The sequence below is a fragment of the Coccomyxa subellipsoidea genome (genome assembly GCF_000258705.1).
Source record: "Coccomyxa subellipsoidea C-169, whole genome shotgun sequence".
NCBI lineage: Eukaryota > Viridiplantae > Chlorophyta > Trebouxiophyceae > Coccomyxaceae > Coccomyxa > Coccomyxa subellipsoidea.
Window position 1 is genome coordinate 2,172,879 of NW_005178039.1, and position 27,068 is coordinate 2,199,946.

General features: G+C 53.7%; 7 protein-coding genes across 7 annotated transcripts; 4 read left to right on the forward strand and 3 right to left on the reverse strand.

Moving 5' to 3' along the window:
• Positions 1–56: 56 nt before the first annotated feature.
• On the forward strand, positions 57–4,013 carry COCSUDRAFT_35789 (DEAD-domain-containing protein; the record flags this gene model as incomplete). Its single annotated transcript, XM_005649905.1, has 7 exons — positions 57–591; positions 1,162–1,356; positions 1,644–1,863; positions 2,182–2,413; positions 2,700–2,855; positions 3,324–3,537; positions 3,796–4,013. The coding sequence occupies 7 exons, from the start codon at positions 57–59 to the stop codon at positions 4,011–4,013; spliced, it is 1,770 nt and encodes a 589-aa protein (XP_005649962.1).
• A 23-nt stretch (positions 4,014–4,036) lies between these two features.
• COCSUDRAFT_46708 (hypothetical protein) lies at positions 4,037–7,664 on the reverse strand. The gene is made up of 10 exons (XM_005649906.1): positions 7,589–7,664; positions 7,319–7,446; positions 6,746–7,051; positions 6,397–6,541; positions 6,078–6,245; positions 5,828–5,960; positions 5,666–5,711; positions 5,421–5,552; positions 5,147–5,309; positions 4,037–4,914 (listed from the first exon to the last, which is right to left on the reverse strand). The coding sequence occupies exons 3-10, from the start codon at positions 7,009–7,011 to the stop codon at positions 4,570–4,572; spliced, it is 1,398 nt and encodes a 465-aa protein (XP_005649963.1). The 5' UTR covers positions 7,012–7,051; positions 7,319–7,446; positions 7,589–7,664; the 3' UTR covers positions 4,037–4,569.
• A 208-nt stretch (positions 7,665–7,872) lies between these two features.
• Positions 7,873–13,235, forward strand: COCSUDRAFT_52862 (starch branching enzyme). Its single transcript, XM_005649907.1, has 16 exons — positions 7,873–8,068; positions 8,169–8,280; positions 8,376–8,501; positions 8,596–8,758; positions 9,031–9,214; positions 9,380–9,486; positions 9,605–9,753; positions 9,865–9,958; positions 10,084–10,237; positions 10,520–10,688; positions 10,974–11,226; positions 11,528–11,714; positions 12,110–12,287; positions 12,404–12,478; positions 12,627–12,747; positions 12,838–13,235. The coding sequence occupies exons 1-16, from the start codon at positions 7,974–7,976 to the stop codon at positions 12,951–12,953; spliced, it is 2,283 nt and encodes a 760-aa protein (XP_005649964.1). The 5' UTR covers positions 7,873–7,973; the 3' UTR covers positions 12,954–13,235.
• Positions 13,236–13,247: 12 nt separating this feature from the next.
• On the forward strand, positions 13,248–13,566 carry COCSUDRAFT_32640 (hypothetical protein). The gene has a single exon (XM_005649908.1). The coding sequence runs from the start codon at positions 13,297–13,299 to the stop codon at positions 13,549–13,551; it is 255 nt and encodes an 84-aa protein (XP_005649965.1). The 5' UTR covers positions 13,248–13,296; the 3' UTR covers positions 13,552–13,566.
• Positions 13,567–14,299: 733 nt separating this feature from the next.
• On the forward strand, positions 14,300–16,059 carry COCSUDRAFT_65239 (hypothetical protein; the record flags this gene model as incomplete). Its single annotated transcript, XM_005649909.1, has 5 exons — positions 14,300–14,524; positions 14,840–14,967; positions 15,076–15,203; positions 15,395–15,564; positions 15,817–16,059. Exons 1-5 carry the CDS (start codon positions 14,336–14,338, stop codon positions 16,057–16,059), a joined length of 858 nt encoding a protein of 285 aa, XP_005649966.1. The 5' UTR covers positions 14,300–14,335.
• Positions 16,060–18,520: 2,461 nt separating this feature from the next.
• On the reverse strand, positions 18,521–21,449 carry COCSUDRAFT_61641 (hypothetical protein; the record flags this gene model as incomplete). Its single annotated transcript, XM_005649910.1, has 9 exons — positions 18,521–18,691; positions 18,824–18,975; positions 19,122–19,431; positions 19,588–19,767; positions 20,022–20,252; positions 20,498–20,794; positions 20,951–21,052; positions 21,159–21,240; positions 21,370–21,449. The coding sequence occupies 9 exons, from the start codon at positions 21,447–21,449 to the stop codon at positions 18,521–18,523; spliced, it is 1,605 nt and encodes a 534-aa protein (XP_005649967.1).
• Positions 21,450–22,842: 1,393 nt separating this feature from the next.
• Positions 22,843–26,756, reverse strand: COCSUDRAFT_13194 (SET domain-containing protein; the record flags this gene model as incomplete). The annotated part of the gene is made up of 11 exons (XM_005649911.1): positions 22,843–23,110; positions 23,328–23,578; positions 23,822–23,928; positions 24,115–24,274; positions 24,629–24,677; positions 25,373–25,512; positions 25,759–25,863; positions 25,960–26,036; positions 26,162–26,234; positions 26,351–26,453; positions 26,638–26,756. Coding segments are annotated over 11 exons (1,452 nt in total), but the record flags the coding sequence as incomplete, so codon positions are not given.
• Between the last annotated feature and the right edge of the window lie 312 nt (positions 26,757–27,068).

Sequence of the window (27,068 nt, forward strand, 5' to 3'; positions counted from 1 at the left end):
CGTTGATCGAGTTGATTACCTGATATCTTTACGCTTTACATCAAGCTTCCAAAAACATGATCGATCCGATGATAAAGGCTGAGAAGAAGAAGAAGAAAAAGAGCAGACCTGCTGCTGAAGAGGCTCCCAAGTTGAACGGAAACATGACAGAAGATATAATCGCACTGAAACAAGAGAAGAAGAAGGCCAAAAATATCAAAGAGCAAGGATCGCAGCCTCCTGAAGCCGTTGCAGAAGTGCCACTCAGCAGCCTAGACAAGAAGAAGAAGAAGAAGAAACGCAAGGCAGCAGATGCTGAGGGCCAGGCTGCAGAGGCCAAGCCAGCAGAGGAAGCGCCAGCTATTGATGACGTCCCAGTCGAAAAGTCAAAGAAGAAGAAGATCCGTGAGCAGCAAAGCAGTGAGCCGGTGCTGGCTGCAGTCGGGGACAGGGAGCTGGCACGAACTGGCAAGCCCATCCGGAAGGCCCTGTACACAGAGCACGCTGCAGTGGCCGCCCTGGCACCTGCGGAGGTGGATGCATGGCGTGCAGAGCGCGACACAGTGGTCACTGGGTCTGACCTGAGGCCGGTCATGGCCTTCGACCAAGCAGGTGCGCCTCTCTTGCTCTGTGCAAGCTGACAAGTCTCAGCACCCCTTGCTTGTGCCAACCTCCATGAGGTTGTGGGGAGTTTTGGCAGGGGTGTCCAATGTCCGTACCATCTTATGTACCCTGAAGCGTTCCATTCGTTGAATATCGTCAGTCTGAGGGCCAGAGCTGCCATGTTGTTTAAGATTCTCATCATTTTGCTTGACCCTCACTGAAATATGCCCTTTATGTTCCATGCCAGACTATAAATATCCTTCCTTGCAAGTTTAGTTCAGAGAACTGTGGTCTTTGTCCCTTTTCTGGACCCCCACGCATCTCAACCACCAGGCTGTTTGTCACCCACAGCAGCTCGGCAAGGTGATGCAGAAAGCAACCGTTGCGCCCCTCAGCCCTGCCACTCTTTTGTGCCAGGGTCTTTTGCATCCCTCCCATCACGTGCTGGAACGCAAGCAGAGGAGCGCGCACATCTCTTGCCACCATATCGAGTCCTGTAATTGCAGGAGCCGTTTGTTCTCGTCAGTTGTCATCTCTGGGGCGCGTATCTTGAAGCGAGCAAGTGTCCTGGCGGTGCAGGTTTCTCAGCGGACCTGCTGCGGTCCACAAGGACATTCGCGCAGCCATCGCCTATCCAGGCGCAGTGCTGGCCGATAATCCAGTCCGGCAGCGATCTGGTGGGCATCGCCGCCACCGGCTCCGGCAAGACGCTGGCATTCGGCCTGCCCGGCCTGAAGCACATCCTGGCGCAGAAGGCTGCTGGGGTCAGCACAGGTGCAGCCTCCCCTGAGCCTTTCGTGTCATGCTTCTCGTGTCTGGTTTCCCAAAACACACCTGCTCAATGATCGTAGCAATTCAGTTTGCACCGCTGTAGCTGCGGAGTCCTTGGTCACAAAATCTGCAATACATCCAGAAGCTCTCTACCAGGGTCTTTGCATCAAGGCAATGATGAGTCGGATACAGCTGCACGCCGTGAAGCCATGACACCTCGAAGGGTGCAGTGTTGCAGAGGTGGTAGCACAGGGAGGTGGCATGAAAGACGGTCATGTTTTCACGCGCAGGCAAGGGCCCGAGCATGCTGGTGCTGGCGCCGACACGCGAGCTGGCGCAGCAGATAGCGGCGGTGCTGGAGGAGGCCGGCCAGTCCGCGGGGCTGCGTACGCTGTGTGCGTACGGGGGCGTTCCCAAGCCGCCCCAGACGGCCGCCCTGCGCCAGGGAGTGGACGTTGTAGTGGCCACCCCCGGCCGCCTGGAGGACCTCATCAACGACGGAGCCTGCCGGTGCGCCATCATCATCTTCGGCATGTAATGGCATCTGAACGGGGTGTACTACAACGAGGACCGCCAACTCTCTGGCCATGGATTGCTGGCGAGTGCATGATGCTGCCGAGCACGGCAAAGGCAGGCATAAGGGAGGGACAGTGTGGCGTCGTGGGTATTAGAGGCTCACCAATGTCTCGACAGCTGCTGCCACACTCGCAGGGGCCGGCTGTTGCTGCTTGTCTGTCTGTAGCTATGGGAACAGTCTCACAAGCATTGCTCAATATAGTCTGATACATTCCTCATTCTGAGAAAGTTGAAGATATCCTCGCTGCGCAGTCTGTCGGGGGTGACGTACCTGGTGCTGGACGAGGCGGACCGCATGCTGGACCTGGGCTTTGAGCCGCACATCCGCGCGATCGCGGGGGCCACGCGTGCCGACCGCCAGACGCTCATGTTCTCGGCCACGTGGCCGCCGGCCATCCAGAAGCTGGCCTCCGAGTTCCAGGCGTCTATCGCGCGCGTCACCATCGGATCCCAGGACCTGTCCGCCTCCCACTCCGTCCGGCAGGTGCGGCCGCGACGCGCGCATCATACGCGCATGTGCCTGCATGGCAAAGGCATGCTATGGTGGCGTGAACATTTCTGCAGAGGACCCTGAGAATCACAGATCAGAAAGGCTGCAATGGCTCCTGTGCATGGGCTTGACAAGGCAGCGTGCAGAAGAAGACGACGCGCAATATATGATTCCCTGCAACTTTCAGAGCACTTAGGGCCGCAGCAGGGGCTGCCTGCTGGGGGCGGAAAGGCGTGGTGCAATTGAACAATGGCTGACAGTTGTTTGTGCGCGGTGGCAGATCGTGGAGGTGATAGATCCGGCGGCGCGCGACCGGCGGTTGGAGGAGCTGCTGCGCAAGTACCACTCCTCGCGCAAGAACCGCGTCCTCGTCTTTGTGCTGTACAAGAAGGAGGCCGCGCGCGTCGAGGCGCAGCTCAGCAAGCGCGGCTGGAACGTGAGCGCCTCTGTCTTTCCCAATTTAGAGCCCAATGCTGTGGGAAACACTGAATTAGTATTATTATTCTTATTATTATTCTTACAGGTCGGCAAACCCAAAGCCAGAGGCCATAGGGCATACACGCAGGGCGTCTGCAGCCACATCTGCAGGGCCTTCATTAGTCTGCAGCCTATCACTCACTCATCATATACATGCATGCACTCCCTGCCCCGGATGAGTACCCCTCTATATCCGGGGCCTCTGGCCTGCCAGCAACGCAACACCATTGTAGGTGACGTTGAGGGTATCTGAGTATATTCTTGCATAATATAAATGACGAATTCCATGCCCTGGACTAGCCAGAGGGACTTTGGCATGGCCATACAATGTTTTCTATTGGGCATGAGCGAGCGCTCAGTTACGAGTGTCTCTGGCTATTAGGCACATCCACAGTTGCATTCTGAGGGACTTGGTGTGTGTGCACAGGTGCGTGCAATCCACGGCGACATAAACCAGCGGCAGCGCTCGGAGGCGGTGGAGCAATTCAAGAGCGGCAAGGTGCCCCTGCTGATCGCCACAGACGTGGCCGCGCGCGGACTGGACATCCCCGACGTGGAGGCAGTCATCAACTACTCCTTCCCACTCACCACCGAAGACTACGTCCACCGCATCGGCCGCACCGGCCGCGCCGGCAAGTCAGGTGATGCGCTTATGAATTCGAATGATTCTGAGCTGGACTTGAGCTGGTAGTGACAGCTGCTCTCTCCGCTGGTATAGCATGAAGAGAAGGGAGAATGCCAGACATGAAGTTTTGTAATGGAGCTCTCATTGTGCTGTGACCTGCATCGGTGTCTGCATGGCTGCCAGCAATGCAGGATGGGTCAAATGCAGGTGTTTGGTGATGCTCCTGGCATGGCTTATTACCTCTTGTGCTCAATGGAATTATTCGGGTGTCCAGGATTGTCGCACACGTTCTTCAGCGGAGCGAGTGACAAGCCGAGGGCGGGCGAGCTCATCAATGTGCTCAAGGAGGCGAACCAGGAGGTTCCAGAGGAGCTGCTCAAGTTTGGCACCACCGTCAAGCGGAAAGACCACAAGCTGTTTGGCGCCCACTACAAGGACGTGGACTTCACCAAGAAGGCCACTAAAATGAGCTTTGACAGTGACGATGAATGAGGTTGAGAAGTCTGATATTTGAGGACAGCAGGATAATTGTTCCATTCTTAAGAGACATATCGTTCCTGTCCTCCCCCTTCCACAGTAGGCAATGTATCAATGAGGCCTTTGGCATTCCTGCTAGCACGGAAGCGCTTCTGCACATGCATGCAGCGTGATCACATTAACATAGGAGATGGACCATATCAATAAGACGTAGCTTGTCTAGAAATCGTTCTACTGTCTTTATGGTACAAAGCAGCCCTGCTGCTCATCACCGCTGTAATCTAAGACTGTCATGGTTACGTCAAATATATCACTACCGAAAATCAGAGCATGCAACCCGGCGAGCATGCCAGGCAATGTCTGCTGCTGACGGTAAAAGGAAACACACTGATCAGAATGTCACTTCAAGCGCTCATGAATGGCCTGTACATCATATGACTTCCCTAGCTGTCCTACCCTACCACCAAACAAGACATGTCCTTAGAAGGGACACAAGGAAGGATCACAACATCTCTGCAAAGAGAATGAGAGACCCCGTCCAGGATAGCGCAACTCCAGGCGTCTTGACAGATCAAGTCCGCAGCACAACACCGCCACGGACGTTCTCCATGAGGTTCTGGAAGGCAGACAGGACACCCGCGCAGCTCATGAGCAGCGACATGGGAATCAGCGCCATGCACAGGGCCAGCTCAGCGCGAGGCAGCCGCTCGCGCATCAGCGCCACAGTGAAGCAGCATGGGATGGTGTACGCGCAGATGAGGTACGTTGCAGACGTGACGAGGGCCACCAGGGAGCTGAAGTAAGGGACTGTCATGGAGATGAGGAAGGAGTAGGCCACCACGAATGTGGTCCCTGCCAGCCAGCTCAGCCAATGGTGGTCCGACGAGCTCTCAATGTGCGCCGCACACTTGCTGCCCTGCATGCCACCCCAACAACCGATCAGCACCAGCTCAGCAACCAAGTGCTTCCCCTTTCCCTGACCCAGGCTTGTCTTTTATACATCCCTGCTATGCATGCTGTGAGGTGCCCCACCTAGAGGCCATCTGATTGCTAAAGGCCGGAGGGTCACAAGTGAGAGGGAAGCGGCAGTGACATCTGCATGTGACATTCATGCATGTGCAGATGCGAAGCAGGAGGCAGATAAATACCTGGCTGCGGGCGAGCAGGGTGAGGATGTTGTGGGTCCAGATGTTGAGGTTGACCAGGTACTGGCCGATCCCCTGGATCAGAATGGCGTTGCAGGCTGCGCGCGCCAGCCAGTCATCCCCGATGCCAAAGATGATGACATCAGGCACTGCTATGCCCCTCGCCCTGCAGCCACCGCCACGTTGTGAGCACCAATATCTTCTGCATGCTGAATGTGTCAAAAGTCTTCAGGTTGGAATAATGAGGGGATGTGTGCGAGGGGAGAGAGCAGCATACCAGTAACCAATCATGCCAATGCCCACATAGCCGATCCCCATGATGGCTGTGGAGAAGGACACAATCCCAGGGAAGTGCCTGGGCTGCTGCATGGAGTTGATCACTTCCACAAACGCAAACTGGCCCCCATACCTGTCAGCACAAATCTTACCGTTCAGCATTACACTGCTGCTCATGACTCGTTGCTAACTTTTAATAATCTTGCGGTGATCAGAGGCCCAAAATGGAAGCATGTGAGGACTTACGCGAAGATGATGTTCATGATAGCTACCAAGAATGTCGATGCCTCTCCTGCAAGCCAGACATGCCACAGTGTCAATCACAGATCAAGTCATGAAACATGCATCAAATGATGACATTTACCTCCTTAACAGGTGAGTCAAAACCAAAATAACAAGAAAGCTCACCTGCATGTACAAGCTCTGTCGTGGCTCCCAATCTCGGTGTGACTACCAGTTTGTAGACCACCACAATCGCCGCAAAGAATTGACCGAACGTCCCAAAACTCAAGAACCACCCCAGGTTGCTCAACGACTTGATCTGCACAACCGGACACCCGCACTTTTCAATCAGCCGCTGCCCACTTGCAAACTTCCTTCAAGACCCCAATCACATGAAGGCAACATGCAAAGATCAGATTTATCGAGCAGGCCTCACCTGGACCAGCACCAGAGCCACAATGGCAACTGCCAGGCCGTAAACCAGCAGGGACTCATCGTTGCTGCTGCCAAACGCATGCTTCAGGCTCTCTGCTGTCGCCAGCTGCAATATGATACACCGCGTGGCTCCCAGCGTGTACACAATTCCATACACCACATTGCGCCCCTGCCACAGAAACGAACGTAATGTGTCAGTCAGGTAAGAAGATCTGGCCCGGCTATATTTAGGTCCATGCATGCTGGCCAAGATGAAGAGTGCTTCGGTTTGGAGATGGTGGGCTGTTGCTATGTGCATGCCAGCTGAGAAGAAGCAGCACCTTGGCCCCTGCAGCAGCCTCCCCAATGTCTCCAAAGAGGATTGCCCCCGACACCGTCTGCACCAGCCTGGATATGAGGAAGCCCGAGTACGCCGTCAGCAGCGTGAGCACCCCAATAGCTGCAGTTCCCGGTATCCACCCCATCCTGCACGCACCATGCCGGCTCACAAACCAGCTTCACATAGTATGATAATCTGTCCTGAGACCCTCAAGTCCACACATGTGCCAGCAGCAGCAATGGTGCATGCCCATATGCATCCCTAAGGACACGCAGCAGTTAATGTCACAGCTAGACAGACTGGAGAGCATCTGTCTGAGTTGGGTGCAAGTGTCAGACAGCGAAACAGACCTGGCATAGACAGCGGGCATGAGCCAGAGCCCCCAGCCGAGCTGGAGAGCTAGGAGAGTGCCCAGCGTGACCGGCCACGGGGCGCGCTCCTTCTCACCGCTGCTGCCACTCGTGCTGACCACCTTCTCTGATGCACCATCGCTGCTTGGCTCCCCCATAGTGAGGGACTGGTGCTCATCGCAGCTCTCTGGTGGCCACAGTCTGAGCGAAGGGCTGGTGGCTTGCGCCATGACAGTCATCAGAGACTGCCGCTGTGTAGGCGCCATCTTGGCGGGCGCTGTGCTGCCGCCCCGTATAACTTTGTGCCTGCAGAGGTGAACTTATTGGTTTTCAGTTCGCCCAGCTGTGTTATTGCAAGGTAATACCCCCGCTTGAGGCCTTCCACAAAGATGCCCTCTCGAATTGTGACGCTGCATTCATGAAATGTGACCTCGAAATACTTCTGTATACCAAGAAACTTGCACAGGTCAGAGGTGCTGCGCTACAGTAAACTGGGGACACCAAACCGAGCAAGATACCGTACACAAAGAAGGCTACCGGACCATCTTCATCAGCAGCAAGACAGGATCGCACCTCTTCAGTCGGGCGTTCTTTAATTAATATTATGTGATGAGCTGTTGTGTATCAAACGGGATGTTAGCCTCTCAGGACGACAAGAAGGGCCGTTGTCCCGGAGCCTTGCCTATGCGACTTCCGTGAACCTGCATTAGAAGCCCTTCTAATATTCCCGATTGCTTTTTCTAGTTATTTAGGATCAATCAAAAGACGGACATACAATATAAATTCTCTCATTCGAGAGCCCGTGGGCACATCCATCCGTGCCGATCTACTTTCGAAACCCACCTGGTTCCGGCGCTGCTAGTACGGAACAACCTTGACGGTCGCAGGGATTGCAGAGATGTGCTCCGATCTCTTGTTCTGTGAAGCCACTACCTTCCAAGGGGGTGATGGCCATCAGTTCAACAGGTCGAGCGCGGACAGCTGATGACTACCCAATGTTGACAGTTACTCACTACGGTCAGAGAACGGGTTGACTGGACCCTCTGGTTGACTGGATCCATTTCCGCAGAAACTGCTAAATGTCGAAACACCCGCGCGCAGGGATGAAAAGCTCCAAAATCCCTGTCATTGTACATTGCATTGGGATGATACCCCTCATTTCTTCCACGCGACCTCATGTGTGATTTACTGATTCACGTGTGCCCAGATCATCGACCCAAACCAGCAGATGCGTGCCATCAATGCAGAAACTGCCCGCTTAGGTCTCTCAAGACCGGTCCATGGTGACTTGAACATTCGCAAGGTACAAATACCGATCACCAGGTGAGTCATAGGGAATGAACTGTGTTTTTGTATGGGCCTGAACCATGGATACGGTACAGGTTTTATTCACTGGGCTACATGACACGGGGCAGTTTCGCAGGCATTGCCAGACCAGAAAAAGTGAAAGGCAACGAAAATTTGCGATCTTGACGATAACGAGAGCATCAGACACCGCACTTGAGGTTGAAGCAGGATACTCCAAAGACGGCATGGTAAGCCAAGCGAGTGCTAGAAATCGTCCAGCATCAGATGTAACATTACACATAGTGTCATATAGCAGATATAGAGATGACTGTCCGCCCTGCAGGACATTGCACAGCTCGATGAAGACCTTTTGGACCATGAGGAGCACCTCAAGTACAGGTACAATCAATTCCTGCAGACCAAGGCCTCCCTGGAAAAAGCTGAGGGCAGCCTTGCAAATTTTGCAAAGGTGAGTCGCACATTCCCACGCAAAAGATGCTATTCCATCGAGCGAGTGAGTCAGGGTGCCAGCAGCGTCTGAGCAGCACGGGATGGCTGCACAGGGGTACGAGAAGATGGGCTTCTTCCGGGAGGGAAATGCGACGGTGTACAGGGAGTGGTGCCCGGCGGCCTCCAGCGCGCAGCTCATAGGGGACTTCAACGCGTGGGGTGGCAGCTGGATGGAGCGCGATGCCTATGGCGTCTGGAAGATCACCCTCCCGGACGGTACAGTCACCCGCCACCTGCACCAGAGGCCACACAGCAATCGTATGCATGCAAGCATGCTGCTTTCAGTAACCAGTACCACTTGGGCCTTCTTCAAAATCCCGCAAGCGCAGACAAGTGCTGGAGACATTGACCCTGTGGGCTGTTCGGGCTCCTGCAGAGGCAGGAGTCTGGCATAAAGAGACGTACGTGTGTCATGGCTACATGGGGCTCCAATGTTCAGGGCAGTCGATAAAGACTTGTGGCTTGAGCGGGGGTTGACTGGGGCGCAGATCCGCAGGGCAAGCCGGCCATAGCGCACGGGTCGCGGGTGAAGATCCGGCTGCAGCACCCGGGCGGCTGGTTTGTGGACCGCGTGCCGGCCTGGATCCGGTGGGCCACAGTGGAACCCAACAAGATGGGCGCCAAGTATGACGGCATCTTCTGGGACCCTCCCGCTCAGGAGCGACACGCCTGGTGCGCCCCATGAACTGCATGGTTACTGATCAGTGAGTGTGGAGTGACTGAGTGAGTGCATATGCTGCAAGCGGCGACACGGCATGTTGTGCTGCTCCATGCATGAGTGTTTGATCAGTCGCCGTGTGGGCGGCCATTCTTACTTTTTGAAGTTGGAAAATGCAGGCAGCACGAGAGACCAAAGGACAAGCCTGCTGCGCTGCGCATATATGAGGCCCATGTGGGCATGAGCTCTGAGGCGCCTGAAGTGGCTTCCTACACCTACTTCAAAGGTGAGCCTCGCTGCCAAATTTTTGTGCACCCAGAGAGCACTGCTGATGTGCACCAGTGCCGTGCAACTGTTGAGACATCCGTGGCATAAGTCTGAGAAGGCCTGCTGCTGTCACGCAGACAATGTGCTGCCGCGCATTGCGAAGCTGGGCTACAATGCCATCCAGCTGATGGCGGTGCAGGAGCACGCATACTATGCATCCTTCGGCTACCACGTGACCTCGCCCTTCGCAGTGTCCTCGCGCTCTGGCACTCCCGAGGAGCTGAAGGTGTCTTGCTGATCTGTCGCTCTCACTGGCCCAGAATGACATATCTTAATGTCATGGTTATCATCACTTCATGCCATCTTGGTACTGATCAAAGGGTGTCAACGGCTGCAGGCTCTTATAGATGAGGCGCACAGGCTGGGGCTGCTGGTGTTGCTGGATGTGGTGCACAGCCATGTCTCCAGCAATGCCGACGATGGCATCGCAGGTGGCGTCCTGCCCCTGCCACACTCTCTCCACATCAGCCTTGCCAACTTCTGCCGTATGGAACATATTTAAGGCTGTAAAGGATCACAGGCTGCCTCCTGAGCGCCTGCTGCTATGCTATTGTAGGATATGATCTGGGGCAGGGGGAGGAGGGCAACTACTTTTGCAGCGGCGAGCGCGGGTACCACACGGTGTGGGACAGCCGCCTGTTCAACTACCGCAACTGGGAGGTGCTGCGCTACCTGCTCTCCAATCTGCGCTGGTGGCTGGAGGAGTACAGGTAAACCTGTCCACCATGCCCTTCGTTGTGCCTATGTGATTGTATCTAATGTAAGTTTTGTGACTAACTGCAAATTCTTTTGCAGCTTTTTGGACAAGCAATGGCCACCAAGACTCTTTGCTAGGGCAGCATGCATCAGGCGCCCCATGGCATCCAAATGTTGTGGATGATGCTAGCATCTTGTGCGCAGCATGCAGAAATTTATACATGACAACGATACTGCTTTGCTTCGTGGTGTGAGCATGACAGTGGGAAGTTGAGAGCTGTTGCATGCGCGTGCAGGTTTGACGGGTTCCGATTTGACGGCGTCACGTCGATGCTGTACTGGCACCACGGCATCAACATGAGCTTCAGCGGCGACTACAAAGAGTACTTCAGCCCGGCCACCAATGTGGACGCCGTCGTCTACCTCATGCTCGCCAACGTGCTCGTGCATGAGCTCCTGCCACAGGTGGACACCCTAACACCAACAGTTATGGTCCCCTGGGTGCCACTGACCGCCCTATTTTTTGGTGTCTACGGACAAGCACGAAGACAAAGATTCAGCGTCACCTGCTCGACACTTCACCTGTGGCTCAATCTCATTCCAGGCAACTGCTCAACAGTGCAGTGAAGTACACTTTAGATTGCAAAGTGATCATTTTGTCGGTAAGAACAATGAGAAGAAATCGCACCAGTGACAGTCAGCTTGGTAATGCCGTTGTCTTGAGGTTCACAAAAGAGATATTTGGCACAGGCGATAACGGTGGCGGAGGATGTGTCGGGAATGCCGGCGCTGGGGCGGCCGGTGAGCGAGGGCGGCTGCGGCTTCGACTACCGCCTGGGCATGGGCATCCCCGACCAGTGGATGCGCCTCGTCAAGGATGTTCGCGACGAGAACTGGAGCATGACGGGGCTGGTGTCCTCCCTCTGCAACCGCCGCTACACCGAGCGCACAGTCGCCTACGTTGAGTCCCACGACCAATCCCTCGTCGGCGACCAGACCCTGGGTAAGCCACCGCCGGCTGTTTACAACAAGCAGAGGTTGCCACCAGAGGAGTGCTGGGAGCATGCCATCAATCTGGCCTGATCAAATCCCTTACATGACTTGGCTCGGGCTGCTGTAAAGAGGCTATGTCTGCTCAAGGCAATCGTAAAACCTGCAAATCTGATGCCGCCATCAGCATGGAAGAGAGATCCCACCTACTTGCTCAGCATCACTAAGGATTATGTGATGGAAGTGGTGCCGCCATCCGGTACATCGCAATACAGCCATGACATCATCATTATTATCTGGGGTGGCGTGCGCAGCGTTCCGGCTGATGGGCGCGGAGATGTACACTGGGATGTCGGCGCTGCAGGCGGAGACGCCGGGGGTCGCGCGCGGCATGGCGCTGCACAAGATCATCCGCGCGCTCACCCTGGCGCTGGGCGGCGAGGGCTGGCTCTCCTTCATGGGCAACGAATTTGGCCACCCCGACTGGATCGACTTCCCCAGGTGACCTCCCCCTCGCCGCCTCCTTCTTCCCCCTGCCCCCGTTCTTCACAGTGTTGTACTGTGCACATTACTGGGGAAAGTAATCAAGCAGCAAGTACTGAGATTTCCCTCTGGATCACTTCTTCATGTCAGCAAGTTAATGCCCTGGTGTGTTCAATATCCACTGCCCCACTTCTTGCCTGTGCTGGTCATACATCTCATGCAAGGAATATGATGCTCTGGTTTGCATGGTGCCCACTGCCCACCTCTTGCCTGTGCTAGCTATTTGTGCTTTGTAGGGAAAGAGGCATGCAGACATAAAGGCTAAAAGGCTTTTTAGGCATCTGGTGCTTGGGTGTATGTGATCTGTTATGGGGTCGTGCTGCATGTGAGCGAGATGATTGTGTGTGTTACAGGGATGGCAATGGGTGGAGCTACGACTACTGCCGTCGGCAGTGGAGCCTGGTGGATGCGGAGCACCTGCGCTACAAGTACCTCAATGCCTGGGACGGCGCTCTGCAGGGCCTTGACTCCCAGCACAACTTTCTGTCCTCCACACACCAGCTCGTGTCCTACGCTGACGATGCAGAGCAGGCCAGCTCCCTAGCTTGCCTGCTGATTTTGTGGTCACCAAAAGATCTCTGTTGTGCAGGCTGCCTCCAGAGTGCAAGCGGGTGCAATTTTGAGGGGCAGAAGGTTGTGCACTGCAGGTCATCGTGGCGGAGCGGGGGCCGCTGTTGTTTGTGTTCAACTTCTCGCCCTTCAACAGCTATGAGGGGTACAAGGTATGCACCCTTCCATTATCCAAGGATTGCTCCACAAGTCTTTATCGACTGCCCTGAACATTGGAGCCCCATGTAACCATGACACATGTACGTTTCTTTATGCCAGTCCTAGGTAGAATGGCTGCTGAGGGGCGAGGGGCATGTGCAGGTGGGCACTCCAGAGCCGGGCAGGTACAAAGCAGTGCTGACATCAGATGACGTTGAGTTTGGCGGCAGAGGTCGCATCAACCACGACACTGAGCACTTCACCCACCCTGAAGGCACCCCAGGTGCTGCATTAATCCTCCTGCTGCTCCAGCTGTTACATCCCCTTAACAGTAACAACAAGCGCCTTATGGATGAATACAAATGGCGTGCAGGCGCCCCAGAGACAAACTTCAACGACCGTGCGTTCTCCATGCTGGTGGCATCGCCCTCTCGCACCGTGGCTGTGTATGCGCTCATGCCAGAAGACCCTCATGAGTCCCCGGCATGATGACTGCGGAAGAGACATTACAATGTCGCGACCATGGTCATGGGTTACGTGAGCAATGCAGGGTTGGGGTCCGCTGACATTTATCACTAAATTTCTTATTAGCACTGGTGTGACGATGTGCCCAGGATGAAAGTACCGCTTCAGAACCTCAGACCTTTTAACGCGATTGCTCTCTGAATGCTGATCAGAACAGTAGCAGTAGGCTAGGGGGACATCCCTGAGATGCCGTCTTCAGGGACTGTAGGCAAAAGATTCAACTATTTAAGACAAGAGAGATGCAAGAACTTACAAGGCAGTGCCAGCGCCAAATAGGGAGAAAGGGCTGCCTTGCGGTAGATCTGCAATGCTAATGACATCAAAGATTTGTTGCTGGGCATTTATGTGCAGCCTGTGGTGCCTCGTGCTGAGGTACGTCAAAGCCAGGACAGCAGAACCGTCCGGAGTTCGTAGCTTTGGTAGCCTGGCTGATGATCGAAGAATCACGAGAAATCTTGTGGGCCTGCATGCACCAAGCAACTTTACACTTGAATCTGATCAATGTAGTCCCAGGTGCTCTCTCGTGGCTAATGTGCCGCTGCCGGCGGCGGCGGCCGGGTAAGCAGCATCATGCATCATGCTGCCCGCGGGCCGGCGGGCGCCCGCAGTGCGACAGTGCCGCGCATTCATGATCACTGCGTGGTACAAACTCTGTCAAAATCTGGCCAGGGATGCAATTTACGCTCGTGCTTTTTTTCATCATATATGTTCGTCGTTGAAGTTACACAGCCTGTACTTGCAGCACGCAATGAGCTGCTGCATGAAGATATTCAGTTACATCAAGAGCTGCTTCTGCTATAGCTAGTACGCAAATATCAAGGTGGCAACCTGTGGGGTGCAGCCCGAGGTGGAAGCTCTAGTGCAGGACTTGGAGGGCAAACCTGCGGCCGTGTCTGGAGTTGAAAAAAGCATCAGCAGGGGGGCCAGGGGAACACAAAGCCCATCAAGTTTGTTTCAAAGGGGCAGGGCTCATTTAATGCGTCCCTGACTGGCCTTGATTGATGTCTCTAGATCTGGGGACCTACCGGCGCGCATCTTGCCTATTTTTTTTACCCAAATCGTTACCCTGGCTTCATGCATGCGAAGCATGAGCAATGCTGACCTTGAACATCAGACATGAGGATGTCACACACCTTGACAGCTGCAATGCGATTCATATAAGAGAACTCACGCGTCAGTTTGACGTCATCCTGGGGGCGGAAATATCTTGCTCGGGGGGACCTTTTTGGTATCTCCGATTTTCTGTAGTGCTCAAATCATGCACAAAATAATTATGGTCCCGTTCTTCTGACAGCTTTGTTTGGAAAGAGGTGCCTTGATCACCTCAACGCTGCCAGTCCGAGGACATGATGCTACAAGAGCCGGCTGTGGTCGGTGGCGCACTAAGCCAGCGATGTGCACCTTACGGACCCAGCACCGGATCTGCAGGGCCATCGATGGCACTGCCCAGCAGCATATCTCCATTTGCTTTCCGCCTGTATCCCCTCTTGCACGCCCTTTCCAACCGCTTCGGCGACGACTTGGCGTTGATTCAGGTGAGCTTTCAATGTTAGCGCTTTCGGGAAGGTCTTTAAGGATCATGTCTTTATTCAATTACGCGCACAGCATATATACCTTCTGTTTGCTCATGCATTCCGATGTACATGTATTTTACCGCGTTCTTGACGTCTTGACGACCTCAGAAACATCGCGCCGGCTGCCGTTTTGCTAGACTCTCACGCTCGAATGAATTATTCAATTGTCGTCAGATTCTCGTGATGCACACGCAAATTGATCTTTTCCGTGTCTCCATTCTGGGAGATGCAAAGTAGCAAGCGGAAGTTTCAAATTTATCTCCTCTTTCCTTGCAGCTGTGGACGCTGACCAACCGACAGGATTGGTGTGCAAGCCTTAGTAAAACAAGAGGTGTTGTGGCACAAACGGACATGAACCCATTTGCTATCCAAAATCCCGCGCTGCAAAGCTTCCGGCAGAAGTGGTGAGCCTGACGTTGGCTCGTAACTGGTTTTCAAGATGTCCTTTTTTTCGATTCTGCTTGGTACTTGATAGCATTGCTTGGCAATAAATTTTCCACATGTCTGTGCAGCTGTAAGCAAGGAATAAAAGGCGCAGCGTTGGGGGTTTTAGGCAAGGCCTGGAGCACTGGTTCAGCCTGCGTTATCCAGAGCGTCGAGACACTTCCGCACAATATCCACCCCCGCACGTACCTCGAAGGTGATCCTTCATCTGTCCCATGTGTCATGGCATGACCATGCTGTACAACAACTGCCTCGGTTCATGCACCATTGCAGCGCCTGATCTGGCCCCGGTCAGCGTAATCCCTCACTCCCTCTTGCTCCCTGGCAGGAATGTCTCATGGATGAGTTTCTGGCATTTGAGAGTAGCTCTGGCTTGTGTGCATCCAGGTGGCGAAGGGGTGGCGGATGTGGTGTACATTCCCATCTATGACCAGCTGGCCAGCGGGGCGGGCGGAGTGCAGGGGGTCCTAGAGGTCATGGTGCACTGCAATGCCCAAGACCCGATGGTCGTTGCCAACGCCATCACCTTTGTGGGCACGCTGCTCAGCCAGCTACAGGTCAGTGCCCTAGACACCTCCTATCTGATGAGCATTTTGATGGTCAGACTTCGACACAATTGCTTTGCATTTTGAGTCCGGCACTGCTTGTGCATAGAAGCTCTTGGTTTGTACCCACATGCACACAAGATTAGTGGCCTCTCTTGGTATTGGACTTTTACTGATGCATTGCTATTTGCTGTCCAGATGGGGCTGAGTAGGCCACAACACCAGCACCCTCACCCTTTTGGGAGCAGCCGGCAATGCGCGCAGAGCCCCAGCCAGCAGCAGCAATTCCAGCAGCAGCAGCAGCAGCAGCAGCAGCAGCAGCAGCAGCAGCAGCGCGTGATGGCTCCTGGGGCGCAGGCCGGCAGCGTGGCATACCAGCCTAAGCATGGCCGCTCATCCTCCCCAACATCTCCTCTGGATGAGGTCCCGGCCAACTATGCACCCTGGATGTCGCGCACGACTTCGATGCGCAATGTTAGCATGGCAGATGTCTGCGGCAGCTGCTGAAGTGTAGGAGTGTATTCCTTGCCTTGCTGAAGGCTTTGCTGAGTGGGTTGCGCGAGAGTGTGGTGTGGAGTGAGAGACTATCAATCTGGTGGAGACATGAAGACTTGCGGGCATATCAGCCCGGCTGCGCCCAGTTTTGAACTGCAAGGGCCAAACAATTTTGTGGAATGTCCATTTTTAAAGCATGGGATGCTGAGACGTTACTCGTAATATGGAGGGATACTGACTGGAAGAGGCAGAGGTGCGTGTTTTGAGAGGTGTGTTCCTGTGATTGAGTGAGCTGGCGTTGATGCTGGCCTATGAGAGATCCAAGGCTCTGATGGACGCAGTTTCTTGTTCATTGTATTTACCATGTACTCAGAAGGGGCCAGTTGGCATGCCTTAGAAGATATTGAATGTGGCAAAGTGCCATGAGTGGCTGCATGGGCTTCCTGCCTGATGACTCATTGATGAAGAGCCTGAGGGGCTGCCTCCCTTCAGTTTCATAGAGCAGATGCTTTTGCCCCATTGGCAAAGGACTGTCTGGTGAAGTGAAAAGATAGACTAGCGATAGTCATCCAGCAAATGTATAAATCTGGTCCAGTTGGAGTTCATTCGCGTACTGCAAAGCTGTCCATGACAATATCGATGTAGGTGTGCCCGCGCCTTCATTATGCCGATCAGGGCGTACAGGGGAGGAATTTGATGTCTGCAGATGGTCTACCTTTACATTGATGCAAGACTGCGAGATCACTGATTTGCTCACAGTGTGGACTGAAATTGGGGTTGTCCATATAACAGTCACACTGATGAGACGCACTGTAAAGACTGCTGTGGATAGATGGGGATCCAGAATTATCTGACGCTATCGGAGCCGTGATGGCTCATGCATTGGTTGAATAGCACCCACAACACCTACCAACCTCTACAAAAGGATGCTTGTGAAGCTCTTAGCACCCACAACATGTCCAGACCAAGTTTATTCTTCAGATACAGAATTATGAGCAGCACACTGCGCATGAGCACTGGCATGCCAGACCACTGATTCAACAGGTTTCAGAAGAGAAACACAATGTCAGAATGCGCGTAAACCAACTTGTGCATGCATGCTTCATATCGTAGGTCATAATGTCAGCAACATCTCAACACATTCCATATCTTTCATGCATCATGTGACCCTCTGAAAGCCCCACTCACACAGCTGCCAGCAGAACTTGCAGATATGGTCCAGGTGCAGCTCTCAGGCAGGCATCCAAAGGACAGCTGGCACAGTTGGGTGTCAGAGGACAGTACTGCATCAGATGACATGCATGCAACTGCAGGCGGTGCTGGAATGGCGCCTGTGATATGACAAACGCACACATCATCAAAAGGTTGTAGCATCAAACATCAACATGATCCCCTGCTGTAAGCACATCATCATAAAATGCCTTTCGCTGGATATGAGTCCAACAGGAAGCCAGCTATCACTCTCCTATTCCAGGGCACTGAACTGGAAAACACCAACCCATGCTTATGTGACATGCAACATTCCAACCAACAATCAAATGGCCAAGGCATTTGACCAGACAGTGTCAGTACAGGGCAAGGTTCACAAAAAGCTGCCTCAAACGTCAGCTGGTTCAGATCATGTGGGCCTAACGAAGACAGGTCGGCAACATATCTGCACTGCTCCTAAGGGAGCAGTTGCGCGCGATGATCTTTTTAGCTCACTACTGAACCCCTGAAATCAGATACCCGAAGGGCACTGCAGTAGGGGGCAATAAGGGAACGGCACAGTACCTGCGCCAGGAATCATGGGTCGCAAACACCTCAGCTCAGTATGGGGCGAACCCCCTGGTTGCACCAGCAGCACGAGTGGTTCCTCTGTGGTTCCTCTGAGGTCCGTACGATGCTCCTGACCCTATGTGGGACCAGAAACCGACAGCCATTATCAAGCCATGTTCAGAGGCCCATGCATGCTGTTGCTGGCCACCCCTGGGGCCTCCTCAGCAGGTGTTCAGAATCCTGCCCCTGTGTCCTATAATCGTGGGCCTTCCCCAGGGGATGTTATTTGGGTACTTCTGGGGCTTGGGGGGCACGCACTCTTCAGGTCAATCAAATACCCAAAAAGAGCCGAGACACATTTGTCACTGTTCAGCACGCAAGCTCAGCAGCAGCACACAACTTCACGCCTGCATCTGCTGCAGGTGCCTCATTCCTACAATAGCATTTCTCAGCAAACGCAAGGTCAAAAGGAAAAATTTGGGCCAGCAATTTGCAAAACAAGAAAAACCAAAGCCAGCGCGGCCGTGGGTCTATGGACAATGTCAGAATAGGCAGTAGACTGCAGGCAATCCTGCTGGCGAAAAGTGTGGGAAAATATCAAGCGGTGGGCCACGGATTCCTAGCAGAGCGGAGCAAGGATTGGAGGCACTCATTCTGCCGCCTTCCCAATTGAACGCATGGGGCACAGCATGCTGCCACCGGACAGGAAGCCCAATCACAGGGTCAGGTCGCGCAGTTGACCTTCAGCCAGGAGGCGCATGTTATCCTCGATGGCGCGATCATCCGCAGCATTCTGGCTGCCGTACATCCCATCCAGCACCTGTGCCCTGCCAATGCTTGGGGTGCGATCTCCAGAATGCAGACGGCCCTCCAGGCCTGCCGGCTCCTGTGAAACACATCATGGGTTCTTAAAAATGATGGGCTTTTAAAACACGATGGGGATTTGTACCTGACGGCTTGTGACTATCAGGAGCAGCTGTCTTCAGAAGTGCAAAGCAAGTTGGAAGAAAGCAGCTACCTGGGCGCTGTTCTGGGTCATGAAATTGGGCTTGGATCCAAAGCGGTCAGCAGAGCCATCCTTGGTTGTATTAGCCTTGATCTGCGCCTGGGCTGCAAGCATCGCCGCATACTGCTGGACGTTTGCAAATGTCGGACTGAAGCCTTCATTGCCTGCGCCAGCACCACACCTTCACGTGTTGCTTTGAACATTCGCATCAATCAAGACTTATCAGTTTCAACCTCAAAGTTTGTCGCCATCAATACAGCAGCCTGCTGGAATGTGCTCATGAACCAACAATGAAAAGAGAGGGGCGCACTGGTGGGATAATCGCTGAGGTCTGATGCAGCAGTGGGGGAAGTGGGCTCCTGGCTCTCGCATGCATGCACCTGCTGCCCAGGCGGCATGCCCCAGGGGGTGAGCAGCGATGCGCCCGTGGGGGACAGGTTCTGGTTGACATTCGCGTACACAGCCGCCATGGGGTCTGCCATGTTACCCATCCCTCCAATTCCCTGGCCAGGCCTTGCAGGAATGGTAGTTGCAGCGCTGCTGAATTGCAGGCCGCCCAGGAGTGAGGATGCCACTGTAGACGGCTGTTGGTTTGCGCCGAACATGGGGTAATGGGTATTCTGCGCGCACACAGACATGCAGCTGCCAGCACTCGTGACTATAATCTGAAGATCTTGTGACAGAACCGGCTGGATGTGAAAGAGAAAGAGCATATGGGGTGTGTGGCAGGTGCAAGCACGCTAAAGGAGATGTGCATGTGAGTGCGCGAAGGTCACCTTGGGAGCAGGGGAGGCTATATTCTGAGCTCCGAGGGCGCCGCTGGCCAGCAGGCTGGCCAGGGTCCTGTTATCCAGACCATTTGCGGTAGGAGATGCTGGGGGCTCATTTGAGCCGGTAGCCAGAGCAGTCAGCAGCGCCTGGATCGTGCTCACAGGAACTCCGCTTGCGAGCAAACCCTGTTCAGTATCAGTATTATGCCCGTCAGGTCTGTGTGCGAACCACTTGTGTTTCCTTCCTGCCGGGAACCATTTTCCAGATCACTATTGCCAAGGCAGACATTGTAATGCGACATCTTTCCTGTGCTTAGAGATCGGCAACAGCATGGCATGCATCAGCTCACAAAGGCTCATGTGGTTGACAAGCAGGCATCCTGATGACATGCATCAAATGCAAGGAGAGCGAGGTCAGCATGATGAGCCCGGCACAGCACCTGCACAGTGTTGAGGTTGACAGACTGCAGGCCTCCCAAGGACTGCAGCCCTGCCAGCGGGTTGTAGCTGCCCAGGCCCCTCTGAGCTGCCAGGTTCATGGTGGCAATGGCGGCTGGGGTCAGGGGGATGGACAGTGCAGGAGACAGGGGGGATGTAAGGCTGCTGTATCCCACGTCGTCAGGCCGTGATTCGCCTTGACGCTCCTCAGCCATGCTGATGGACTGCAGGGGCTGCAAATCCACACAAGGCCGCAAATTATGACCCAGAAATGTCATGCGGGCAAGATCAAGGATCTGTGACTATATCACATCCCCTCACTGGCATTTGATTATAAACTCACAATGCATGCATGACTTGACATGATCATGGCTCTTGTAGGACAATATGAATACATTGCTTGGTGGCTATGCTGGATGTTCAGGGAACTGCTTTTCAGGCATGCATGTACAAATATAGCTGCTAAGGCGCAGGTCACCTTGCCGTCAATATTGCGCTCAGACTGGTTGCAGGCGCGCTGTGCTGAGCGCCAGTTGTCGTAGGTGACAAAGCAGTAGTTGACGCGCTTGGCGCCCTTCTTGCCAGGGAAGTAGACGTCGACGACATTGCCCCACTTGTTGAAGTGCTCAATGATGTCCTCCTCTGTGATCTCATCGGGCACGCCTCCCACATACAGCCGTGGCCCACGGCCATGAGCAGAAGAGGTGGCAATGCCAGCCCCACCGCAGCCACCAAGCGATGCATGCCCAGCTCCATTGGAGGTGTCAGATGAAGCCTGCACACCAGCGCTGCTTTGTGAGCTGTGCACTTCTTCCACTGTGCATCCTCTGCACACATCCTTGGAAGAGCTGGCAGTGAAACATCACGTCCTACAAGGTTGCCATCATGGTTTGTCGAAGGACACATCCAGAGGCCCAGGTCAAGGCTTCACCTTGGTAAGAGTCTGCGGGTTCTCCTGGGAGGTCTCATATTCAGGCCTTGGACCGGCCTTGTTGATCTTCACAACAACCCCCTCCACAATGTGCTCTGGTGCCTGCAGGACACGTCAAGCTTCTGTGAAGGCTGCAACCTCGTGTGATGTGCAGTACAGTCTATCTCCTTGGACACTTGCTTCGCACAAGGAACTCCAGATTTGTCACCTGTAGCACACGCTCGAGCTCCTCCTCCGCCTCGAATGTCGTGAAGCCGAAGCCCTTGTTCCTCCCAGACTTGTGCTTGGGCCTGTCGGCAGCAAAAGGCACCCCGTCATCGCCGACATGTCAAGGTGTCACGTCCTGACCTGGGATGCACCTCAATACATGTACAATCCAGGCCTGCGCACAGCTCGATGCAAACAACGCAATTGCTCACAGGTAGACATCGAGAACGTTGCCGAAGTGCGAAAAGTATCTGTTGAGCTGCTCCTCGCCAAGAACGTAGCCCACGTTCATATCTGCATGAGCAAAAGGACATCATCACGATGCAATTTCCAGGGCCACGGCTTCAGAATCCGGAGGCGGCCGTATCAAGCTGTGGTGTCCTCCATCACCATGCAGATCATCAAGAAGAAAAAGTACAGCAGAGAGCGCTCACATATTCTGTGCCTTCCAGTCTTTCTGTACATGATATCAATCGCAATGGAGGATGTCCTGGATGAATATGACGACGCTGCGTTGCACGAGGTTGGCAACAAGAAACACGTCCCTTCTCCGACGTCCCTGGTGCTCAGGCACGGGTCTGGTGGTCACTCCTCCTTGAAAGCGATGTCTGCTTCTGCTGGAGTCTAAATAACCCCACTCATTTACTTATCGAGAAACCAAGCTCTCAGTGTCGATTGTGGGAAGCAAAACAAGCCCAGGCATTTGTCATGCTGAGGCTTTGATGTCTGGAGAAGGAGGAGGAGCCATGCATGGTGATTCGGCTGGGGCAGGGTATAAGGTGAGACTGTCATGTGTGAAGCCCTATTCCCACATCAGGAAAACGTTGGACGTTCCTTTTCCGGGTGAAATAGGATTAGGTGTCCACAATTGGTGGAACAGCAGGCACCAGATGGAATGCTAGGCCTGAGGGGACAGCTTGATGTGCACATGGCGTGCAGTGCATCATGCATGATGTGCAGCTGCTGCTCAACGCAGCCTGCTGAGTATGCCTGTCACAGACCAGTGACCCCGCAGGGCCTGAGGTCTCCATCATAACTCTCACAGGGGTTTGATTAATGCCATGACTGCAATGAAGGTAAGTGTGACAGTGTGGCATCGTGTTCAGGTGCCATCACCGTGATGTGACATGATTGAAGGCGTTTTGTCAAAAATGGACAAGGAGGAAGTGGCACAGGAAATCGAAGAAAGAGCCAGACCAAAACGTCATTTTCAAACCATGAATCAAATCCCCAAATATTTGCAAAAAGGTGAAAGTGGTCCCAAACTGCCTAGAAAAGGCCACTGTATCAGAACACCAGACTTCGAATATTACTGCGGACCAAATAATAAATACACCTCCCTGAAGTCAACACATGCCAGTTCTAGTTAATAGGAACCTGCAATATTTATGTCCCTAGACATTCTGCATCGGTAAGGATTCATGAGATCAACCGAACAATGGCTCTAGACAGTGTCAGAGCTGCTAAGACTCAAATACCACGCAGAAGCCAAGCAGTTGCCCAACGCAGGGGTCCTACTCAGACACTCATCATATAGCTACATAAGTCTGCTGCATCTAAGACGTTGTGAGGGCCGCTTTGCCAGCATTAAGTCGTACAGAACACTACAGAGCACTAAATATTGGATGCAGAAAGGTCTGTCAATAATGGTATTATCTGGCCGGCTGACCCAGAAAAAAGCAGGCTCATTCAGCAGGCGCCTGGCAGCCGACGGCGCCGCAGTTGCACTTGCCGTCCAGATTCTCCCGGATGTACTGGGGGCCGTAGTCATAGGTCAGCTCCTCAAAGGGCGGGATGTTCTTGGCAGCGAAGAGGCAGATCTTGGGCATGTCCACATCGGCGTGGTCGCAGAGCACCGGCTGCACATAGAGGTTGGGGTCGCAGCTGTGGTTGATGTAGCGCGACATGCCCCCAGTCTCCCCGCCATCCACATAGTACTTGGTCTCCTGATCCCTGTGTCACAAATGGTCCCACAGTCAGCCCTTGCATGCGCACTGTACTCCCTTTACCGTGCTGGAATCTCAGAAGCTCGTTTCACGAAGGCCCTTTCTGGCTTGCAAGCATCCGAGTGCAGCACATGAGGGTGCCCAAAATGGACACAGCGTGCAGCTGCTGATGAAGACAATGGCCGGAGTCCAAGCTGGTGTGATGGTGCCACTAGAAGGGTCACAGGTTGCAGGCAGATGTGCGCAGGACGCACATGTCATGGCCCTCCTCGATGGGCTTGTTGTCCCAGCCAAAGTCGGTGCGCTTGCCCAGGTCGAAGTAGAAGGTGTCGTCCTTGGAGCCGTCGCAGTCCTCGATGCGGTGCACGCGCCCCACAAAGGTGGTGATGTAGGAGCCCACGGGGATGGTGTCCCAGGAGCGCACCCCCCACCCCTTGAACCGTGTCTTGAACACCTCCAGCCGCCACTGCAGCCCCTGCGCATGCCATCACAACATCATCCCAGCCCAACTGAGTCCTAGCTGCGCTGCAGCACACTTTTCAAAGAAATCCCCTTCATCATGCGCATACTTCCCCCCATCAAATTGTCAATCCTGAAGATCAAGGCGGTGCCCAAAGCAGCAGGTGTGATGCACGGAGCACAGTCTGAGAGGGATTGCTCAAGAGGGACATGGCATAATAATGAGTCAGGTCCTTTGTGGAATCCCTGGAAAGCTTACCTGCTGGCTGACAGCATAGCCACAGTGGATGCCATCTGGGCACCCTGTCCAGGGGCCGCACTCAAAGATCATCGCCCTCGCACAGTCCACGATGAAGTGGTTGTTCTCTGCGCAGAAGAGGTCACATGATTGATCAGTTCCTCTTGGACATGGAGACATGATATGAGGTACTTTGAAAACTTGCACAGGAGACCAATCTATGGTCCAGCATGGGGATCTTTATTGAACTAGATGCTAGATGTAGAACCCCCTTAGTCAAGGCCATTGAGGGTATTTTGTGGGCAGGGGCGCACTGTTCTTGGAGTAGGGCATAGAGCCGCCGTTGAGCTCCTTCACATAGTCATGTGGGTTGTTCTTGAAGTTGGCAGGCAGCACCCGCGGCTCAGGCTGCGGCATGTTCTCATCGAACTCGTACTCCACAATGTAGCGGAGCAGCGGGAGGCTCACACCACGCTCGGTGCTGCGGCTGCAGCAGAGGCAAGAACACGTACTGTCAGGCTCAAAATTTCGAGATTATATGCAGATTTCACGAAATTCTAGAGCATTGGGTCTGTGTTGTGCTGCGAGCATCAAAAGGTATTGTTGATGAAAAGTGAGGAGTGAAAGATCGTACATGCGGCCATTGCCAGATGAGCTTGCACCCGGGGAGCTCCCGTCAGCAGCTGTGGGGAAGGGCAGCTCCTCATCCACATCATTCACAGCAGGCACCTGCAAAGCAAGCCAGGATGAGCACATGTAGCAAAAGGCGAAGAATGTCTTGGACATGACGCAGAGATGGAGTGGGCAATGCTGACAGAGCAATGTGACGTTGATGGAGCTCACCGGGATCCTCTCAAGACCATTGGAGATGTCCTTGCTCACCACATGCACCTACAGAATGCATCAACACAAGCTCATGGGGCCAACTTTCCAATCATGCATGGCAGCCACTCGTTAACATGCATCCCCAGCAGCTTCAACTCCGCACAAGAGGAACCGCTTAAGTCTCAGGAGTGGCCTCTTTAACTCGAGAAGGTGGCCTGCCCTGCCAATGAGTGAGTGCTATCCTTGACGACTAGTACCCAGGGGACTCAAAATCAACTGAGTTGTTTTAGAGTACCGTGTAGTACCCGGTGGGAGGAGTACGTGCCTATCATAGGGCTATGAAGATCATTCTGATTTTTCCCATGCATGCATGTAATGGCACGCTGGAAGGAGATGCAGAGGATGGAAAGGAACCTAGATGCCATTTAAATTTCTTTTGAGACGATTGTGGGCTTAGAATGTGTGAACAGATGAAGCGTTGAAAATTTAAACTGGATATAACTAGGGTTTTATTTTTAGAGTTCTGGGTCACGCCTCAGTAGACCATGATAAAATTGCAAAAAGCAGAAGGAAAACACGAATCTGCAGGGGGGAAAATATAGGGGCAAAACATAAAATACTGTACTGTATAATTGTCCGAAATTTAGGGTAAAGGAACTTCAGGGCCAACCTCATCCACTCCGTAGTTTCCCTATTTACTGAAGTAAACAGGTACACAGAAGTTTGCTTGCCTGCTTTCCCCGCGACTCAATGCTGTGGTTCTTGGGCGCACTCGTCCCGCCAAAGGCCAGGCTCTTGCTCAGCAGCTCTGCCTGTTCTGGCCGCCGGATCATGAGGTACTTGAACACATCAAAGCCCTCCACTCCCTTCTCACTCCAGTACTTCACCTGCATTAGCACAGCACAGTGTCTTGCCATGAACCCGAGCAGCTTCCAGATGCAGCCTATTTTTGGAACTGCAGCATTTCCCCTCACCACAACAAGCCTGCCCACACAGCACTAAAACGATGCCAAAAGGATCTTGGAAAAAGAGGAGCTCTCTAACATGCAACCACTACCACAAGAGATGCCAGAGACAAGCTTGGGCAATGTCTGGAGGAAATGGGATGCCCTGCAAGTGAAGGGCATTCGCACCACATCGTAGAGGCCATCATAGATGAAGATATTGCCATACTCGCTAGCAGCATCCTTGTTCTTCCGGACCACCCTGATGGGAATGCCCAGCTCGATGTTCCCCACCTGCTCAAGGAAACCCCTCAGCACAGTCTCTCAATGTCTGAGACCCCAAATGACGCTCAACCAGGTGACTGGTGTCATGAGGACAATCAGACCTACCAGCGCCTTGTTGCCTGCTCTCATGACCTGATCTGACACCTGCTTCTTGTTGCCCAGCAGGTCGCACCCTCCTTGCCCTGGCCAGAGGCGCGCACACATGTCAGGAGATGCCTGTTTGGGGCGCGCAAGTAGAACTGTTTGCATGCAAATGAAGCGGGTGTTTTGCTGCATGAGACAAATAGAAGGAGGCAGCCCTTTGCACCTGTGTATATGAGCTGCTCGCCCTTGTCATCGTCATCTTGATAGCAGCCGGAGTTCACAATGCTGATTGCAAACTGCGACAAGGACAGAAATAGTTAGCCCCTGCATTTATGGCATCGGCACAGAAGCAAACTCAGCGAAACTTCAATGAAACAAACAGTCATCCATTTATACTAGAAGATCCTCATACCTCTGGGCACCCAGATGGGATCTCCTTGGATGTGCAGTAGTCGATGCCTGTCAAGGGCGGGAAGTGGACGCCCAAGCAGCCCATCTCTGAACGCAGGAAGTACCTGCAAGCATCAGCGCCACAAATGGTACCCATGCATGTCAATTTGACACTCATCAGAGAGGAAATTATCTCAGCTATGCGTCAAAAAGAACCCAGCACCCCTGTCACTAGAATGTACAATGGGCAGGTGAGCCGCACACAGAAGCCAAGGCTGAGGACACTTGTATGATGCAAGTGTTGCACACCTGTTGCTGGGCGGGTGGCCCGGGACGTGGCCAGCTGTCTTTTTGGTGTTGACACACAGGCCCTCGTCGCTCATGATCTTGCGCGCCTTGGTGTCAGGCCGCTGAGACATCTTCCTACCGTCCTCGTTCCTGCCGTTGCTTTCAGCAATGCGTGCAGCCTCCGCTCTTCTGGTCTGTGTGCAGATGATGCCAATTCAGTGCTTGCTGTATAATGCTCAGCAAATCAAGCATCCATTACTGTCATGAATGCTGAGGGTTGACTCTTGAGACGGCCCTCAAATGCGCACATGCGCTCCACACTTCAGATATATCTCTCTGTGTCTTAAGTACATGCCAGAGTGGCCCACCTTCTGAACCACCTCCCAGTACTTCTTCTGGCAGGCTTTCACCATCTGGACCTCTTCGGCTGACACACAGGGCTTCTCGTTCAC

Excerpts from the sequence above, each read along its gene's own strand:
- COCSUDRAFT_32640 (XM_005649908.1), top strand. The coding sequence starts at position 13,297 with ATGCTAATGACATCAAAGATTTGTTGCTGGGCATTTATGTGCAGCCTG.
- COCSUDRAFT_52862 (XM_005649907.1), top strand. The coding sequence starts at position 7,974 with ATGCGTGCCATCAATGCAGAAACTGCCCGCTTAGGTCTCTCAAGACCG. Across the intron at positions 9,754-9,864 it reads GCACTCCCGAGGAGCTGAAG|GCTCTTATAGATGAGGCGCA; the intron begins GTGTCTTGCTGA and ends CAACGGCTGCAG. Across the intron at positions 11,715-12,109 it reads GACTGGATCGACTTCCCCAG|GGATGGCAATGGGTGGAGCT; the intron begins GTGACCTCCCCC and ends TGTGTGTTACAG.
- COCSUDRAFT_46708 (XM_005649906.1), bottom strand. The coding sequence starts at position 7,011 with ATGGCGCCTACACAGCGGCAGTCTCTGATGACTGTCATGGCGCAAGCC. Across the intron at positions 5,712-5,827 it reads GACAGAGCTTGTACATGCAG|GAGAGGCATCGACATTCTTG; the intron begins GTGAGCTTTCTT and ends TCTGGCTTGCAG. Across the intron at positions 5,553-5,665 it reads ATCATGAACATCATCTTCGC|GTATGGGGGCCAGTTTGCGT; the intron begins GTAAGTCCTCAC and ends TTGTGCTGACAG.